The following is a 20,306-nucleotide window of genomic DNA, read 5'->3' as shown; positions in this document are numbered from 1 at the left end:
GGGGACCCGGGACTGCGGGGACCCGGGACTGCGGGGGCCCGGGACTGCGGGGACCCGGGACTGCGGGGACCCGGGACTGTGCGGAGACCCGGGACTGTGCGGAGACCCGGGACTGCGGGGACCTGGGACTGCGGGGACCCGGGACTGCGGGGACCCGGGACTGCGGGGACCCGGGACTGCGGGGACCCGGGACTGCGGGGACCCGGGACTGCGGGGACCCGGGACTGCGGGGACCCGGGACTGCGGGGACCCGGGACTGTGCGGGGACCCGGGACTGTGCATGGACCTGGGACTGTGCGGGGACCCGGGACTGTGCATGGACCTGGGACTGTGCGGGGACCCGGGACTGTGCATGGACCGGGGACTGCGGGGACCCGGGACTGCGGGGACCGGGGACTGCGGGGGCCCGGGACTGCGGGGACCCGGGACTGCGGGGACCCGGGACTGCGGGGACCCGGGACTGCGGGGACCCGGGACTGCGGGGACCCGGGACTGCGGGGACCCGGGACTGCGGGGACCTGGGACTGCGGGGACCCGGGACTGTGCGGGGACCCGGGACTGTGCATGGACCTGGGACTGTGGGGACCCGGGACTGCGGGGACCTGGGACTGCGGGGACCCGGGACTGTGCGGGGACCCGGGACTGTGCGGGGACCCGGGACTGTGCGGGGACCCGGGACTGTGCATGGACCCGGGACTGCGGGGGCCCGGGACTGTGCATGGACCCGGGACTGCGGGGGCCCGGGACTGCGGGGACCCGGGACTGCGGGGACCCGGGACTGTGCGGGGACCCGGGACTGTGCGGGGACCCGGGACTGTGCGGGGACCCGGAGCACTGGTCCTGAGCAGGGTGGGAGGTGGGCCGTGGGGCCTGTCGCCTGCTTTCCTTTACCTGTCCAGTAGGCCCCTTCTGCCTGTCAGTTCTGGGTGTCACTCTGTCTCATCATCTCCTGAGGTCGGCTCTCTCCACTCCACGGCGCTGGCCCGATGCTGGGTTCAACTCCCTCCCCAGCAGCACCCGCTCTCTGGGGTGTTGTTCCCGAGGCGCCCTTGGCAGCTGAGAGCCCGGGGTGAGCCGGTGCTCGCCTCGGCCTGGCTCTGGGATGGGGAGGGGAGGGGAGAAGGACGTGTGTGGCCGCTCACGTGGCCAGGTCTCCTTCCTGGCCGTGGCGGTCTCTTGGTCTGCTTTCCCCCTCCGCTCGGACCTCAGCCTCCCACATGCAGCCCCGCCCCGGCTAGCCGGCCCACCCTGGCCTTCAAACACCTTGACTCCTGGGACGCCTTCCACCTGCCACCCGCCTCAGGACCATGCCCTTTCTGGACCATTCCAGGCGTCTCTCCTTCCTGCCCTCTCAGCTCCCCCTGCTGCAGCTCCCTCCCTCAGCCCCGGCTCCGGGGCCAGATGCTCTGCCCAGTGCTGACACCTCGTCCTCCCGTCTGTCCCTGCTTCCCTGCTTCCCTTGGCTCTGGCCAAGTCCATGGCGGTGCTATGGGCAGGGGAGGGGTGCCATCGGGACAGGGTCTTTCGAGCTGGCCCTCCTGGGCAGTTCACTCTTCCTGGGGTCAGCAGTGACCAGGGTGAAGGGATGAGGCCCCTCCCTCCTTGACTCTGGGGTCAACTGAGTTTCCCAAAGATGGAGGTCTTGCTGGGCCGTGGGCACAGAAGCCAGTTATGCTTGGCACAGGGCACCAGCGACCTGTCTGTCTGTCTGGAAGGAAGGAAGGAATGTGGAGGCAGCCCCAGGAAGGCGGCCTGGAAGGATGGAGGCCGCTGTGGAAGTCGGACTCCCCCCCACCCCACCCCCCGCCGTGAGCGGATAGAGCCGTGGGCAGGAAGCCAGGGCCCAGGCACACTCACCCCAGGCTGGGCAGGCACACTAGCAGGGGCCCGCTGCCTCCAGGGCTCGGGCACGCCCACCCCAGGCCGGGCAGGCACACTAGCAGGGGCCCGCCGGCTCCGGGGGTTGCTCGTTTTCACCTACCAGGGTGCCATCACAACGGGCACCGGCACCCCAACCCTGCTCATCTGGATAGGCCGGACCCCAATGCTGTCCATGCCCAGGTCCTGGAGGCTTCAGGCTTCCATTTCTTGCTCTCTCACTGTAACTCTCCCTGGAGTCGTGCGAGGAGCTGCTGGATTGTTCTCTAAAGTGGCCGGGCCATTTCTCCCCAGCTGCAGAACAGGGAGAGGCCTGACCTCCCCCCCCACCCTGGCCGACGGGCACCTGCCATGCTCTGACCTACGCCGGCCAGTCTCTTTGGCTGAGATCTGCACGGCTCTGATAACTCAGGAGTAGACACCTTTCCACACACGTGCTGGTGGCCCAGACGGCTTCTCTAGAGAAATATCTATGTACACCTTTCCACCTGCTGTTGTCATCGGCTTTTTGTTATTGGATTGTACAAATGAACTCTATCATCTAGATAGAAAGTCCTTGAGTGATATTTGACATGCAAGTGTGTTCTCTGTGGTCGGTGTCAATTTACTCTGTTGTGGCGTATCTGGAGCAGGTGGAATTCTTTTTTGTTCAATTTACCTGTTCTCACGTTGTTGCTCTCACTTTTGGCATCATAGCTAAGAACCCTTGGTAACACCCGAGGTCATGAAGATTTACCATTCTGTGTTCTGCTACAAGTTCACAGTTTCGGGCCAATGTGGGGCATGTTACACCTGGTGTATGGCAACCCTGCATGTGCCGGTGCTGCTGGACAGAGGGCTGCGTGTGTGACTCATGAGATCCCACTCAGATCACCCCTCCCGGTCAGCCTACTCCAGTCTGTTCTCTGGGTGGTCTGGGAAGATGTATGGGGTGAGCTGAGCATACCCTCCCAGCCCTGCATGGCTTCCTCAAGCCTCAGCTGACCCCCTGCCAGCCACAGTCCTGGGCCAGAACTGTGAGTGCACATGAACAGAAAGATTCACCCTGAGGTCTGGCTGTCCTGACATCAATTTCCCAGAGAGAATTCTTGACATGGGATTCATTGAAAACAAATGAGAGTCAGGCATGGTGGTACACACCTGGAATCCTAGCTACTCAGGAGACAGAGGCAGGAGACTCTCGAGTTCAGGGCTCACCCAGGTGAACAGGTAGGAAGACCCTGTCTCATGATCAGAATCTTAGAAAAGGGAACGGCAGGGTGTGGAGGCTCAGGTAGATGAATGCTTGCCCTGCAGCGAGGAGCCTCTGGAATACAAGAAAGTGAATTTAATAAATAAAAACTAAAATGGAGTTAAGATCAGGGAAGAATTTTGAGAGGCTGTTTTCCCACCGCTGGGGACAGGACTGCAAGTGGTCAGTTGGGGCTGTAGGTCAAGGCTGGGCTGATCCTGCCCCTCCGTCCCCAGGAGGCTGAGCGGCACTGGTCCCGAGCCTCACTCCGGCCACAGGCTTTGCAGGGGCTGTGGCTCATTCCGGGTCTCTCATGGCCACCTGCCAAGGGAGCTCGTGAGCAGCAGGTTCAGGCAGGAATGGTCGCAGTCCTAGGCTTGTTCCCCCATGTCTTCGCTCATAGGACATTGGCTAACATAGTCTGTTCACCTCATAAACCGTATCTCCTGTGACGACTTTGCAGATAGGAACCCCTAATCTGACGCATGCCCCAAAATAGGGTAGCACAATTTGTCCTTTGCTTGTCACCTATCAATAATTGGTTTATTTTAAATATTCTGAGCTACTTGCCTGTGTTTCTATTTCTCTTTTATTAAATCATCAAATGTGTTTCCTAATGCTATGTTTACAGGTACATGCTATGTACTTGGGTCATGTGGCCATTTCCTTCCCCTCCCCCCCCACTCTCGCTCTCCTCCTCCCCCCTCCTCTGGTCTTCCCTTCACCCAACTAGTCCCTCTTCTACTGCCGGGTCAGGTCTTTTTTGTAAACCTAGATTTCAGAGAAAACATGTGACATTTGTCTTTCTAAGTCTGACTTATTTTACTTTACATGATGATTTACCATTCCTTCCATCTGTTTCCCTGCAAATAACATGATTTCATTTTTCTTTTTTTGTTTTGGTTTTGTTTTGTTTTTAATATATTTTTATTGTAAAGATACTATAGTCAGAGGAGTTACAGTTACGTGAGTCCATTTCCTATCGAGCATTGTTACCCCCTCCTTTGTTTTTCCCCTACCATTATTTCCCTCCACACATCTCCAACTCCCCCTTCCTTCCCCCAAAGTTGTGAAGTTCATCTTCAACATAGTGTCGTGTACATCTCGTTGTTACAATGGGTTATCCTGTTTCTTTATGGTTGAAAAACACCCCCATTGTATCCATATACCACATTTTCTTTATCCATTCATCTGATATTGCTTGATAATATTATTAACAGTTAGAGGAATCGTCAATGATTGCAAAATGCTCCTTTGAATAACTTTAGTTTTACAAAAGATTTTACTAAAAAGACACATTACAGCCGAGTGTGACACTAGCACATTAATTAGTAATTATGCGTATGTGCATGCGCATATGTGCATGGGTGTGTATATGTGCGTGCACGCACACACACCGATCCTGAGGCTTAAACTCGGGTCCTGGGCGCTATCCCTGAGTTTTTGTTGTTACTGTTTGTTTGGTGTGTTGTTGTTGTTCAAGGCTAGCATTCTACCCCTTGTGCCGTAGCTCCACCTTCTCTTTTTGGTGGTGAATTGGAGCTGAAAGTCTCACAGACTTTTCAGCCTAGGATGGCTGTGCACTGTGATCCTCAGATCTCAGTCTACCAGCACCCTGCTTGTCAGTATTTTCTTAATAATAGTAATTTTATTTTTTCTCCTGTGTTGCTTATTTAAGGATACATTTAATGGTGGTTCTGGGTTTTCTCTTTTACTCAAGAATCATTTTATAAACTTTTCCTTTCTGTTCTTTTGGAACTTCCTACTTTTCTCATGCCCAGAATTACTCTGCACATTTAAGACTGCACCTGGGTTGCCCAGCCGCTGTTATTTTTTAACTTGGCTGTAATTTGTGTAGCAGTATCTAATCTATCTTGCTTCACCTTGAGTTACAGTCTTTAACAGAGCCCCACAAAGACGGTCGCTAGTGAACTTGCTGAACTGATTAATGCCCGCTCCCATACCTAGGCTGAGATCCGAGGATCACAGTGCACAGCCATCCCAGGCTGAAAGTCTGGCCAAGGGAGCCAGAGCTCCATACGGAGCCTTGGCCTTTCGCTGACACCATTGCATTTAAATGAGAAGTTGAAATGGAGAGATACAATGTATATGGGTCTATTATGTATTCCAACAAATTGGTATACAGTGACAGCATCATTGCTTATTGCTATTTACTGAACATTTAATGATAAGCTAGATACTTCTTGTGCATTTTCTCATTTAGAAAATAACAATTATGGGAAAGTAATACTTATAAGGCGGTATGCTCGGCTAAGTATGCTCAACCCTGCAGCCCTGTGTGCTCAGAAGGCTTTAGGAGGTTGCTCTTTAAGGCCAGCTGGGCAAAAAGCAAGATCTTATCAGAAATAAGCAGACACAAGCCATGGCTCAGGTGGCAGAGCTCTTACCATACGGTACTTGAGACCAGACCAGAAAGATAAAAATTTTAAGATGGAAAACTCAAATCATTAGACAGTGAAAGGTGGTGCTACAAAAGCCCAGAAGCCCCGAGGGGCTCACGCTGTTCTTTATGTTGCAGATGGAGGAATGGAGGTACACGGAAATTAAGTGAGTTTGCTGCGGTCCAGGCTGGGAAGGCCCAGGGAGAGAGCCTGCGCACCCGGCCCTGGGCCTGCGTCCTGCCCACGGCGCCACCCTGCCTCCGTCCTTGGGAGAGAAGGCTTTCTGCAAGGTAGGCCGGGTCTGCAGGCCGCGTGCCTTTTAGCACTGTGCCCAGGTGGAGCTGCCGTGCACCGGAGGGGCCCCGGCCCGGCCCGCGCGGATGGCACGGGCCGCCTGGCCACAGTGCACTGGCTCTCCGCACAGAGGCCTCGGCAGGGAGGGCAGGGCACAGAGCAGCCCCTCCAACTGCCCCGGGGGAGCCTTGGGCCCTGATCCCATACAAGACGGGGCAGGGCCCAGGCCCCGAGCTGGGGGCCACCCTCCCCGGTCCCCAGGGTCCACGCCATCGCTCCTCCACACCGAGCCTGCAGCCACCACCTAGCGCGCCTCACTGCTCCTCACATCTTCCAGAACGTTCTCCCTTCTTACATGAGGCTTTTTATGTCACCGTCCTATCATGCAGAGAGCTCTTTTAGTGTGCTTTTGTCCTCAGCTAGAAAGGGTTTGGTTTATTCAGTCAATGTCTGGAGAGCCGGGCACCGATGCCGGGGTACCCTGGACCCCATGCGGATCCTCGGGCACAGAGCCCGACGGAAATTTACGCCGTGCCAGGGAGGGCGGGGACAGTCTGTGTGGGACGGTGGGAGGAGTGCGAGGAACGCAGTGACACGGCCCTGAATGGGCTCCGTGTTACGCTCTGGAGATGGCGAGTGAGGTCCCAGAGGTCAGGTGAGTGGCAAGCTGAGGACAGACAGCCTGGGGCCTCGGCCGGAGACACGCGAGCACTCGGGAGGGAGAACTTGGGGAAAGGGACTGAGAGCATCCACGCCTCCCCAGAGACAGACGGACCCTTGAGGACGAGTGGGTGTCCCCGGCGGGCTCCAAGGGTGCCTGCCAGAAGGGGCATTCTGGGAAGTCAGGGCCAGATGGAGCTGCAAAACCCAGAGAGACTTAGGGGCAGGGGAGGAGCGAGCTGACCGTTGCTGACACGGACCGTGAAATCCACGCATGTGTGGGGCCTGTACCCGTGGAATGGGAGAGAGCCCGGTGAGGAGGGAGGGGGCAGGTCCTGGCCTCCAGAGGGCGGTGGAGGACAGGCCCTGGGCAGGGCTGCCCGGGGTGAGGACCAACCACACAGGTTGGATCTGGGCCTGCCTGTCCTGTCTCTTCTGGCCGTGACCTGGGGCTGTGCACCTTGACCTCAGTAGATCAGTCTTTATCTGTAGACTGAACCAGCCACCTAGGGTGCTGTGAGCTCCAGCCAGGTGAAGCGGGGAGGCGTGGTGCTGGCGTGGCAGCCTTCGGAACGTGCCCTGTGGCTGTGAGTGTGGCCTGGTCCTGAGGCGCCAGAGGCCTCCCGTCAGACAGTGGGCCTCTCGAGAAGTCGCGCGGCCAGTGGGCAGACTTGCACACCCAGGAGCACAGGCCCATGTGGACCTCCGCATGTGCTGCGGGCCCAGCACCCAGGAGCTGCTGTCAGAAACGATCTGGGGACACAGAGAGAGAGGCCGATGCTTGGTCACCAGAATCTGGGCGGATGCAGTGAGACCTCAAGGCCAAGAGAATCTTGATCTCACAGCTCACTCTCTTGCGTTTGGAATGGACCAGAGGGACCCCAACACAGGGGTGCTCCTGCAGTATCAGCCAAGAAGACTTTCTAAAACAATTAAGCCAGGGGCTGGGAAGGTGGCTCAGTGGTAGAGTGCTTGCCTTGCATGCCTGAGGCCCTGGGTTCGATTCCTCAGCACCACATAAGCAAAAAGAAAAAAGCCAGAAGTGGTGCTGTGGCTCAAGAGGTAGAGTGCTAGCCTTGAGCTGAAGAGCTGAGGGACAGCAACCAGGCCCAGAGTTCAGGCCCCACGACCGGACCCAAAAAAAACTCTCTGAACTCTTCTTAAAACTGTTTGCCTCTAAATCACATGCTAATGGGTGTCAAGTTTTCTTGTATGTCGTGTTCTTTGTTCTTTATTTTCTTTTTTAAAAAATGCTATTTGCAGAGTCACCTTTATTTTGGCCTTACAGGGAGTGACTTCACATTGCTCCCTCCCAGGCTGCCACGCTCTGTGTCCTGGGGCCTGCTGGTCACCCCTGCTGGTCACCCCTGCTGGTCACCCCTGCTGGTCACCCCTGCTGGTCACCCCCTTCTTTGTTGCTCTATCTTCTTCCTTGTGCCAGTGTACAGGTCCTGGGGCAGGAGGCTCAGGGCTCTGCTTCTTTCCTTGGAAGGCAGTTTGGCTCCTTAGCCCCCCACCTATGATTGTGAGGAGGGAGGAGGCCAAGGAAAGCTGGGAGCAGAGACGCCAGGGGGTTCTGTGTCATTTCTCCTGACTGCCGTCCTCTGAGGTTGGAATAGTGAACGTGCACAATTAAGAATCATGGTGGTACGAGAATCGCGGTCTTCTGCCACCACTAGATCATCATAGCTGCCTTTATTCTGAATATCAGATACAAACCCTAAACCCTGAATATCTATGTACTTGCCCTACATACACTCCTTAAAGAGTGGAAAGTTTCGTCACCTTTTGGAAAGCAACTTTAAATTGTCGTGGAACCTTGTTTAAATACTTCCTGTGATGATTAGAACATACAGACTCTGATTCCTGCTGGCCTCCACACGTGGAATTTACATCTCAAAATTGCTACAGTCTGCACTGAAACACGGAACTGATTCCTGCCCTGCAGATGTGTGCGGATGTCTGGTCTTAGTTGCCTGGGGGACAGCAGGCCGCAGAGCAGGGGCTCATGGGAGACACCTGTGCAGGGTTGAAACCACGTGCATCTTCTGCTGGGACTTCTCACTTGTCTTCATCAGATCTTTCCACAGACATCTGCCCCATCACAAACCTGATGAAGGGAACTTAGGCCCCGCACTTCCTCCGTCCACCCTCCCAACAGCGGCAATCGGCAGCCAAACAGACAACTTTGAATAGCAGGAGCTGACCAATAGGGCCAGCTGACCAGCGGTGTGGATGATTGCTTCCCCAAGAACTGAGGGGAGCCAGGGCACAGGTGCTCGGGGGCAGGCCGGACCGTCCACCCCCAGCCAGTGGTCCAGGCTAGCCCGTAGAGGGAGAGCAGATCCCCTGTGAAGAATTGAGTGACACCCAGGGTCCTCGGACTCAGAGCCCAGCTCCCGCCACCCAGGGTCATCTGCACAGGGGAATGTCGGAAAGCAGCCTGCTGGGGATTTCAATGGCTGAGACTCCACTGCATTTTACACATTTATGTTTTCCTCACTGAGACTCAACTTGGGGAAAGCACACATTTTAGTGGGAGAAGGGAATGAAGACCAAGGTAATCAGAATAAATACTGACCGTCACGTTTACGCATTATAAAATAATCCCCTGCTTTCTCTTCAATACACCATTGCTGGTCAAATATATTCCTTAAATTCAAGACTTTATGTGTAAAACCAGGATAGCAACTACATAATTCATTTAAAAACACAATACTAAGCACAAGAGAAAAGATTTGGCGTTACGGTGGCATTTTGAAGATGGTTTTAGGCATCATCAGACAGCCGGTGATTTCAAGTGGGGCCACTGCTCTCTGGAGGGCAAGCACCGGGCAGCACCCAAAGCCAGCGTGCTGAGCTGGGGCCTGGGGCCAGGAGGCCTGGAGCCCACGCCCCCCCACCCAGGCCTTCCCTCTGCCGAGGCAGACTTGTCTGCAGAGCTCTGCCCTCCTCTGTGCCTCCCACGTCTCCTTACCAGCCACGTGCTGGAGGAAAGCCTGTCCAGGAAGACAGAGGGGTCCCTGGAGAAGGAGCTGGGGAGGGGTGGCTGGGTGGGGAGGGGACGGGAGCTAGGGGTGGACAGCAGTGCAGCTGGCCTGTGACCACACCTCGATGTGACACGCTGGGGAATTCTGGACACGTGATTGGCCCACCCTGTGCCCTTACTGAAACACATCTGAAAGTGAAATGCAACACAGATGAGAAACTCTTCCGTGTGTTTCCCGTGGCTGAAAGAGAAAGGGGGGTTATTTAGGGTCTGCTGTGTGTTGGATAGGACGCGGGACGTTGTTTTGTAAATTGTAAGGAGCAATCCTGGCAGCAGGAGAGAGTAACTGGAGAGCGAGACACATGAGCGCATGTCACCCACACAAGATGAGCACGGGGCAGGCCGGGGCCGGAGGGAGGAGAGTTCCCGAGCCCATCCAGCCGTGGTGAGCTCCTGCCCGGCCCTGCTTCCCAGGCCACTCTACCTGAAGGCAGGGCCGGGCCAGCACAGATCTGGCCTCTGCTCCTGCTCTGACCTGAAATGTCCCGGGAATCCTGAGAACCCAGCGGGACCGCAGCCTCCACCCTATCCCACTGGCATGATGCCTCGACTTACCTCTCCCGCTTCAGGATTTTAACTCTTCCCAATTCAGGGCTGCACCCCAGCCCTGGGACAACCTCCAGGACCTCGGGAAATGCACCATTGCTGCTAGAGGTTAAATAACATTTTCCTGTTCCTGCGGGCTTCTGACGTCTCCGCTGTGTCCCAGGACTTGAGTAACAGTGCTACTGGTTTGGGGCTGATTCCTTGAGGCAGCTTTCCTGGCCTGTTCCTCTCCATGACCACACACTGCCCCAACCCGCCCGCCTCCACCCTGTTAGACATCCTCTAAAATACTCTAGTCAACCAGACCGCTGTGGAATGACGGCCTCCTCTGTCCCACCGCCCCGTCTCCGCGGCCTTCAGCTCGGCCATCTGTCCTTCCTGCTCCTCTCCAGCCCCTTGCTCTTTTCCATATGCCACCCGCCTCCTTCTGACTCCTAGTCTGCATTTTTGTTGGTGGTGGTGATGGTCACGGGGCTTGAACTCGGAGATGGGGTGCTCTGGGCTTTTTGTCCAGTTTGGGCCACAGCTCCACGTCCCGTTTTCTGGTGGTTCATGTGGGATAAGTGTCAGGGACGTTCCTGCCTGGGCTGGCTTTGAACCACGATCCTCAGATCTCAGCTGTTTGCAACAAATGAGTCTAGCCATCCATCTTCCCACTCTTCCATCCATTCCATCAGTGTTTTAAGTGTCTTCACGTGAGGTAGAGCTAGTCTCCTCTTCCTTCCACATGAACACGTGGCTCACGGAACACGTGGCTCTGGTCACCAGTCGCAGCTCTCTGGGATATTCCCTGGGACGCCAGTCACTTTGTCTGAATTCTTCCCCATTCAAGTCAGGATAGTGTCTTCATTATAGCATTGAACGCACATCACGTATGCGTCCCCTGCGCTGAGTGAGTTTGTGCTTCTTTATCCTGAGAGTGTGCTGACTGCACATGTTGAGTGTCTGGGTGATCTGAGCACTGAATGGCGCTGCCCGCGTCTCTGCGGTCCCTCCCCTCCTTAGCAGCACTGGTCCAGAGGCAGTGCCCATGCTCACAGCTCCATAAGAGGCAAACTCACCCCTGCCTGGGCCCAGCAGGGCTGTGTGTGTCTGACCACGGCCCTCTTGGTCCATTCAAACTTTCTTCTCATAAACCCCATAGAAAGTGGCTTCAATGCCCCGCGTGCTGGCGTGACCGTGGATGGCCGTGTCTGATGCTCTGTGCAGCCTGGCTGTGCTGGGAGGGATGGGAATGCGGTGGCACCGAGAGGTTGTTCCACAGCGTGTCAGGAGCTATGCTTGCACTGTCTGTGCTTGTCAGCCTCCGTGGGTGCAGCCTGAATGGGGAAATATGTGGGGGAAATGCGTGGTGAGCATTAATTACACTAGCACAGCTAGTGTCACACTTACTTACAAACAGCTGAGATCTAGAGTCCTCCCTCCTGAAACCCTCTGTCCACAGTACTGGGTCAGGTCACAGGGTCTAAGTTCTCACCTTCTCGTTCCTTGGAGGCCGCTCTGAGGACCCGGGAGGGGGGGTGGTTCCTGTGGATTTGCGAGTGCCCGCTGATGCAGGTCGAGGGCAGGTGCAGGTCTGGCGGAATGAGGGCCAGTCCACAGCAGGAATTCGGCCGCACTGGGAGGACACCCCTCACGGGAGAAAGGGCCTGAACCCTGCCCCCTCTCCTGTTCATGCCTAATCACATGCAACCTTCCAGTTACAAGGAGACGTGTTTTGTCTGCATATAAACTTAATAGCTCTCGGTTATAGCCTTGTTACAAAGTATACCTCGGAATCGCCCAGATATGTCCTAATCAAATCCTTGAGAAGAGAGTAATCAGATTGTCCTTTGGGACCCGCCAGCATCCCCCACTGCAGAGCACACAGGCTCCTGATTGAGCTTTCCCTGGGAGAGCGAGGTCCGCTTACTATTTGTAAATAGCACAGTGAGATGGCCTGGCCCTGGTCTCGCTCTGCCCTGGCGGGGCCTCCAGCACAGAGGAGCAGGGCCGCGCGGGACGGAGGGCCGTTGGAGACCGCCGGCCGGGGACAGCAGGCGGCCCGCGCATGGCCGTCCACACTGGCAGGACAAGGACACTGACCACATGCTACTCTGTCCCCAGATGGACCTGGACGCCGAGGAGAAGCGCCACCGCACGCGGTCCAAGGGGGTTCGAGGTACGTCCGTGTGTCCCGAGTCTCGAGTCCCACGGGACCCCCGTGGTCCCCCAAACACCGTGACCATTCACACTGACCTGCCCCGCCCCACAGCATGGCCCTGTGGGTAACTTTCTGTGGAAGAGTATGATTGCAATGGATGATACATTTTTATCTATTCTCTATCTCTCTGCAGTTCCCGTGGAGCCAGCCATACAAGAGCTGTTCAGGTTAGTGCTCTGTGGTGAAACGAATCCTTGCTAGCAATCTGGAAAAGCCGTGCCCGTTAATGGGCAAACGGATCCCCAGCTCACACAGCTTGCTCACGCCCTACTGCATGGATGAAATTAACCCCCAGAGGTCTGCTTGTGCAGAGCATTTCATGTCACACATGCATGCACACTCACACACGAACTCATGCTCCCTCACAGAGAACACATGCACATGTGCACTCATGCACACATACACTCAGACATGACCTGCATGCTCACATGCAAACGCATGCACCCTCACAGAGAGCACATGCACATGTGCACATAATACACTCAGATAAATGCACCTGCACGCTCGCATGCAAACGCATGCACCCTCACAGAGAGCACATGCACATGTGCACATAATACACTCAGATAAATGCACATGCATGCTCACATGCAAAAGCATGCATCCTCACAGAGAACACATGCACATGTGCACCCATGCACACATAGACATGCACCTGCATGCTCACATGCAAACGCATACACTCTCACAGAGAACACATACACATGTGTGCACATAATACACTCAGATAAATGTACCTGCATGCTCACATGCAAAAGCATGCACCTTCACAGAGAACACATGCACATGTGTGCACTCATGCACACATACACTCAGACATGACCTGCATGCTCACATGCAAACGCATGCACCCTCACAGAGAACACATGCACATGTGTGCACTCATGCACACATACACTCAGACATGACCTGCATGCTCACATGCAAACGCATGCACCCTCACAGAGAACACATGCACATGTGCACATAATACACTCAGATAAATGCACCTGCATGCTCACATGCAAACGCATGCACCCTTACAGAGAACACATGCACGTGTGTGCACATACATACACACAGATGAATGCACCTCAAGTTCACATATGAATTCATGCACACCCAGAGAACACATGCACATACACTCAGATGAATGCTCCTTCGAGTTCACACATGAACTCATGCACACTCTCAGAAAATACATACACATATGTGCACACATGCACATACATTCAGATGAATGTACCTACACGCTCACACATGACCTCATGCACACTCACAGAGAACACATGCACATGTGTACTCATGTGCACATACTCAGATAAATGTACCTTCAAGTTCACACATGAACTCATGCACACTCACATAGAACATGCACATGTGTGCACATACATACATACATGCAGATAGATGCACCTTCAAGTTCACACATGAACTTATACACACTCACAGAGAATACATACACATGTGTGCACATACATGCACTCAGATGAATGCACCTGCACGTTCACACACAAATTCATGCACCCTCACAGAGAACACATGCACGTGTGTGCACATACATACATACACTCAGCTGTATGCATACTCATGTTCACACTTGTACTCACGTGTGTGTGCCATACACATGTCTGCACACACATGGTGCTCTCCTCTGTGAGCAGGGGTAGAGGTGGCCGTCCCCCCTGCAGAGCGCCCCTCCTGTGTGACCAGCTGTCCTGCACGCACATGTGTGTGGGTGCAGCACACATATGCACAATGCATGCACGTGGCGGTCTCCTGTCTGGGTGGGGCGGAGGTGGCCGTCCCCCCTGCTGGCCCTCCTGTGTGACCGGCTCTGTCCTGTTGCAGCTGCCCTACTCCTGGCTGTGATGGCAGTGGACACGTCAGTGGCAAATACGCACGACACAGAAGGTAATGCCTGCATTTTTCACACATGCCATCTCAGGTAACTCGCTCAGAGACCCCACTGCAATGGTGAGGGCGCACGTGGTCCCTGGAGAGCCGCGCATGCCGCGCCGTCTTCCATCCTCTCACACCTCTGAGCGCTTCAAAAGAGCTTTGTCCCTGTACAAGTCCTCAAAGCATAAGCCATTGCAAGCGAGTGCAGGCAAAGCTGCAGAGGCACAGACGACACACGCTACGACTCGCCCCCACTGTCTGAGTGAACGGGGCTCAGTGCTCAGACACTGCCAGGCCGTCCACTGCTCCAGGGAAGGGCCGTGCCACCGCCCCTCCTCCCCTCCCCCTCCCCCTCCCCCTCCTCCCCCTCCCCCTCCTCTTTCCCTCCTCCTCCCCTCCCCCTCCACCTTCCCCTTTCCCCAGCTCCTTCTCCTCCTTTTCCTCCTCCTCCCACCATTGCTCATTCTGGAGACACAGGATGGTGGCTCTTAGGCATAAACGAAAGTGTGATTCTCAAAGAGCCCTGTCCCCCCTCCCCCAGGTAAGAGAGCTTGTCCTAGAAAGGCAAGACGGAGCTCAGCATGCTGGGAGCTGCAGGCTGGGGTCCCATGGGGGCAGAGACAGGACAGATCACACCACCACACGGGCAAAGTGAATGTCTGTGTGCACACCTCGCTCCCGGGTTCCAGGCGAACCGTGCGTCTCCGGCTCGTTTCCACGTCTCTGGTGGTGACGATTCCGGCCTCAGGTCTGACAAGGCTCCCGGGCAGACCCGTCACCTCCACTCTAAATGGGTGTGGATCTCAGGACCCCCCTCCTCACAGGCTCAGGATCCATTTCCTTTTTAGGTGAACATTAGTGTGTGGGTGAAATCAAGCAGTTACTCCGATGGTACTTTAGTCACCAATGGCCTGCGGCCCCGCGCCGGCGGGCAGGGCAGGGGCTGTTGTCGGGAGCCGGTCCTCTTGAGTACCTGTCTGATATCTTCCATGGCACACAGCAGCCCCTTTCCCAGGGCACTTCACAGTGTAAATTATTAAATTCAGTTTGTCATGTCATTATAATTAGAGGAAAAAATAGTAAATGACTGGGTCATATAACTGATAAAGAACTTAAAATGCTGTGTTGTCTTATGAAGGAGTACAAATATAAGCTCTGAATCGAGAGGTTTAAAAGGCTGCATCATGTGTTCAGCAGAAAGCATGTTAGCAAACTGAGTGTGAGATCTCCTTTTTCTTTTAATCATGTCTTGATTAGCGAGTAGTTAGACTTTATCAGACTGTTATGAGAAGAAATTATTAAATTCGGCTAAAAAAGTTTTAATTAGGTATGAGATGGGTGGAATTTCCAGGCCACAGTTTTGCACAAAAACCTTCCCGTTTCCAAATAGCACGCTGCTTTCGCTGTATCAACACGTGTCATTGTGAAGTTCAGAGCAGGTGCTGGTGTCTGTGTGTTAGCACACTCCCGGTCAAGGGTCGGAGTGGAGAAAATCCAGCCCCAGGGCCACAGAGGACTCAGTCATTTGGACAGGACAGACCCAATGCTTCTCCCGTTTCTCGCAGGCCGCTGCAGCCGCCCACCTGCACTGCGTGTTTTATATGGCCTGTAAGGGACGTTATAATGTCAAGTGGCTTTGGAAGAAAGCAGTTCGCACCCTGTGCAGTGCCGTGTTGCTCCACGCATACAGGCATCTGACCATGAGCGCTGTTTCTCTGCCTGAAGCTCGTCTCCAAGAGAGGTTTGAGGAGCAGGGCTCACTTCCACTGAACCTTGATGTGTGTGTGTGCCGGGTACGCTGGTCACCTTGCGTGTGTGCCGGGGACGCTGGTCACCTTGGGTGTGTGCCGGGGACGCTGGTCACCCTGGGTGTGTGCCGGGGACGCTGGTCACCCTGGGTGTGTGCCGGGGACGCTGGTCACCTTGGGTGTGTCCCGGGGACGCTGGTCACCTTGGGTGTGTGCCGGGGACGCTGGTCACCCTGGGTGTGTGCCGGGGACGCTGGTCACCCTGGGTGTGTGCCGGGGACGCTGGTCACCCTGCGTGTGTGCCAGGGACGCTGGTCACCCTGGGTGTGTGCCGGGGACGCTGGTCACCCTGGGTGTGTGCCGGGGACGCTGGTCACCTTGGGTGTGTCCCGGGGACGCTGGTCACCCTGGGTGTGTGCCGGGGATGCTGGTCACCCTGGGTGTGTGCCGGGGACGCTGGTCACCTTGGGTGTGTGCCGGGGACGCTGGTCACCCTGCGTGTGTGCCAGGGACGCTGGTCACCTTGGGTGTGTGCCGGGGATGCTGGTCACCCTGGGTGTGTGCCGGGGACGCTGGTCACCCTGGGTGTGTGCCGGGGACGCTGGTCACCCTGCGTGTGTGCCGGGGGCGCTGGTCACCCTGGGTGTGTGCCGGGGACGCTGGTCACCCTGGGTGTGTGCCGGGGATGCTGGTCACCCTGGGTGTGTGCCGGGGACGCTGGTCATCTTGGGTGTGTCCTGGGGACGCTGGTCACCCTGCGTGTGTGCCAGGGACGCTGGTCACCTTGCGTGTGTGCCGGGGACGCTGGTCACCTTGGGTGTGTGCCAGGGACGCTGGTCACCTTGGGTGTGTGCCAGGGACGCTGGTCACCTTGCGTGTGTGCCAGGGCGCTGGTCATCTTGGGTGTGTCCCGGGGACGCTGGCCACCCTGGGTGTGTCCCGGGGACGCTGGTCACCCTGGGTGTGTCCCGGGGACGCTGGCCACCCTGGGTGTGTCCCGGGGACGCTGGTCACCCTGGGTGTGTCCCGGGGACGCTGGTCACCCTGGGTGTGTCCCGGGGACGCTGGTGTCCCGGGGATGCTGGCCACCCTGGGTGTGTGCCGGGGACGCTGGTCACCTTGGGTGTGTGCCAGGGACGCTGGTCACCCTGGGTGTGTCCCGGGGACGCTGGTCACCTTGGGTGTGTGCCAGGGATGCTGGTCACCCTGGGTGTGTCCCGGGGACGCTGGTCATCTTGGGTGTGTCCCGGGGACGCTGGTCACCCTGGGTGTGTCCCGGGGACGCTGGTCACCTTGCGTGTGTGCCGGGGACGCTGGTCACCTTGGGTGTGTGCCAGGGACGCTGGTCACCCTGGGTGTGTCCCGGGGATGCTGGTCACCCTGGGTGTGTCCCGGGGACGCTGGTCACCCTGGGTGTGTCCCGGGGATGCTGGTCACCCTGGGTGTGTCCCGGGGATGCTGGTCACTCCCAGGACCCGGTAGGGAAAAGCTTGGAGAGGACCCAGGGACCAAAGAAGGAAAAGTTTCGAACTTTCCGACAAACACTTTGTTTGCCTCATTTTATTTTTTACCATTTTGTCAGATGTCATGCTAAGGCTCCACATATTTTAGCAGAAATAAATAGCGTTTAGCACAAAGTGTGATAGAACCAAGAGTGAGCCGTGGGGCCCCTGGGGACCTCAGGACAGTTACCCCAGGGCTCGGGGTCCCCTGGGGATCTCAGGACAGTTACCCCAGGGCTCGGGGTCCCTTGGGGATCTCAGGACAGTTACCCCAGGGCTCGGGGTCCCCTGGGGATCTCAGGACAGTTACCCCAGGGCTCGGGGTCCCCTGGGGATCTCAGGACAGTTACCCCAGGGCTCGGGGGGGGGGGCCCTGGGAACCTCAGGACAGTTACCCCAGGGCTCCAGGGGGGCCTAGGGACCTCAGGACAGTTACCCCAGGGCTCCAGGGGGGGCCCTGGGGACCTCAGGACAGTTACCCCAGGGCTCGGGGGGGCCCCTGGGGACCTCAGGACAGTTACCCCAGGGCTCGGGGGGGCCCCTGGGGACCTCAGGACAGTTACCCCAGGGCTCCAGGGGGGCCTAGGGACCGCAGGACAGTTACCCCAGGGCTCCGGGGTAGGGGGCTGGGGACCTCAGGACAGTTACCCCAGGACTCCGGGGGGGCCTAGGGACCTCAGGACAGTAACCCCAGGACTCCGGGGGGGCCTAGGGACCTCAGGACAGTAACCCCAGGGCTCTGAGGGGGGCCCCTGGGGACCTCAGGACAGTTACCCCAGGGCTCCGAGGGGGGCCCCTGGGGACCTCAGGACAGTTACCCCAGGGCTCAGGGGGCCTGAGGACCTCAGGACAGTTACCCCAGGGCTCGGGGGGGCCCCTGAGGACCTCAGGACAGTTACCCCAGGGCTCCGGGGGGGGGGGCCCTGGGGACCGCAGGACAGTTACCCCAGGGCTCGGGGGGGCCTGGGAACCTCAGGACAGTTACCCCAGGGCTCCGGGGGGGGGGGCCCTGGGGACCTCAGGACAGTTACCCCAGGGCTCGGGGGGCCCCTGGGAACCTCAGGACAGTTACCCCAGGGCTCCGGGGGGGCCCCTGGGGACCTCAGGACAGTTACCCCAGGGCTCCAGGGGGCCCTGGGGACCTCAGGACAGTTACCCCAGGGCTCCGGGGGGGGGGCCCTGGGGACCTCAGGGGGCCCCTGGGGACCTCAGGACAGTTACCCCAGGGCTCCAGGGGGGCCTAGGGACCTCAGGACAGTTACCCCAGGGCTCGGGGGGCCCTGAGGACCTCAGGACAGTTACCCCAGGGCTCCGGGGGGGCCCCTGGGGACCTCAGGACAGTTACCCCAGGGCTCCAGGGGGCCCTGGGGACCTCAGGACAGTTACCCCAGGGCTCGGGGGGCCTGGGGACCTCAGGACAGTTACCCCAGGGCTCCGGGGGGGGCCCTGGGGACCTCAGGACAGTTACCCCAGGGCTCCGAGGGGGCCCCTGGGGACCTCAGGACAGTTACCCCAGGGCTCCGGGGGGGGCCCCTGGGGACCTCAGGACAGTTACCCCAGGGCTCCGGGGGGGGCCCTGGGGACCTCAGGACAGTTACCCCAGGGCTCCAGGGGGGCCTAGGGACCTCAGGACAGTTACCCCAGGGCTCGGGGGGCCCTGAGGACCTCAGGACAGTTACCCCAGGGCTCCGGGGGGGCCCCTGGGGACCTCAGGACAGTTACTCCAGGGCTCCAGGGGGGCCTGGGGACCTCAGGACAGTTACCCCAGGGCTCCGGGGGGCCCTGGGGACCTCAGGACAGTTATCCAGGGCTCCAGGGGGGCCTAGGGACCTCAGGACAGTTACCCCAGGGCTCCGGGGGGGCCCTGGGGACCTCAGGACAGTTACCCCAGGGCTCCGAGGGGGGCCCCTGGGGACCTCAGGACAGTTACCCCAGGGCTCCGGGGGGGCCCCTGGGGACCTCAGGACAGTTACTCCAGGGCTCCGGGGGGCCCTGGGGACCTCAGGACAGTTACCCAGGGCTCCAGGGGGGCCTAGGGTCCTCAGGACAGTTACCCCAGGGCTCCGGGGGGGGGGCCCTGGGGACCTCAGGGGGCCCCTGGGGACCTCAGGACAGTTACCCCAGGGCTCCGGGGTGGGGGGCTGGGGACCTCAGGACAGTTACTCCAGGGCTCGGGGGGGCCTGGGGACCTCAGGACAGTTACCCCAGGGCTCCGGGGTGACTGCCCTTTGCCCTCTGGGGTTCTCGGGAGCACAAAGCAGTCACCGTGCCAGCTTGCTGGGGTCCATTTGGGGTACCAGGGAAGGTCTCTGAGTTTTTACTTTCCAATATGGTCTCATTATCTGTAACAACTAAAGATGACATTTCAACTTCTTAAACCAAGATGAGATTCCTGTGTTTTAACAGCTTATAACTATTGCTATTTCAAGCTTGGACAGTTCCAGTTGTGCCTGGATTATGTTTCTGGTTTTAGAGAGAGGGTATCTGGCCCTGGGTTGGGTGGAAGTACCTGTCCTGTCTGTCTGTCTGTCTGTCTCTCAGAGTCAGGACTGCAGCTTTGTTCCCCCTTCACAGAGTTACTTCAACATGAACATGCAAAAAATAATGCAAAAATATCCGTATTGGGGGAAATAATTAACTATGTTAACATAATGCCTATGGCTTCATCTTTTATTTATAACGAGGGAAATTCCTATGGAAACCAAGCACTTGCCAGGATTCTAGATTCTTCCCCTGGGAGAGCCGTCATGGCGGCGGCTGCGCTGCTGCTCACAGTGCTGCTCCTTCCTGTGGCGGCTGCTGGGTGGGAGGTGTAGACACAGCTGCGGATTTATAAAGCCTGAGAGAGAACCGACCACCTGATCAAACCTGAGACAGGGAACAGTCATCTGAGGGAGGAACTCATCATTTCA

The 20,306-nt window shown here is 57.4% G+C and overlaps 1 protein-coding gene across 5 annotated transcripts in view; it reads left to right on the top strand.

Moving 5' to 3' along the window:
- The first annotated feature begins 12,166 nt into the window (after window positions 1-12,166).
- The window catches only part of Myt1l (myelin transcription factor 1 like), a 167,006-nt gene continuing 158,866 nt past the window's right edge, over window positions 12,167-20,306 (top strand). For all 5 annotated transcript variants that reach the window (XM_042666938.1, XM_042666936.1, XM_042666935.1 and 2 more), the window contains exons 1-3: window positions 12,167-12,221; window positions 12,397-12,430; window positions 14,094-14,156. In XM_042666938.1, coding sequence (XP_042522872.1) covers window positions 12,167-12,221; window positions 12,397-12,430; window positions 14,094-14,156 — 152 coding nt within the window. The remainder of the gene's footprint in view (window positions 12,222-12,396; window positions 12,431-14,093; window positions 14,157-20,306) is intronic.

Source organism: Dipodomys spectabilis, unplaced genomic scaffold, assembly GCF_019054845.1.
Source record: "Dipodomys spectabilis isolate Male_0828 unplaced genomic scaffold, ASM1905484v1 ptg000371l, whole genome shotgun sequence".
In the NCBI taxonomy this organism is placed as follows: Eukaryota; Metazoa; Chordata; class Mammalia; order Rodentia; family Heteromyidae; genus Dipodomys; species Dipodomys spectabilis.
This window is presented reverse-complemented; position numbering and strand designations above follow the sequence as displayed.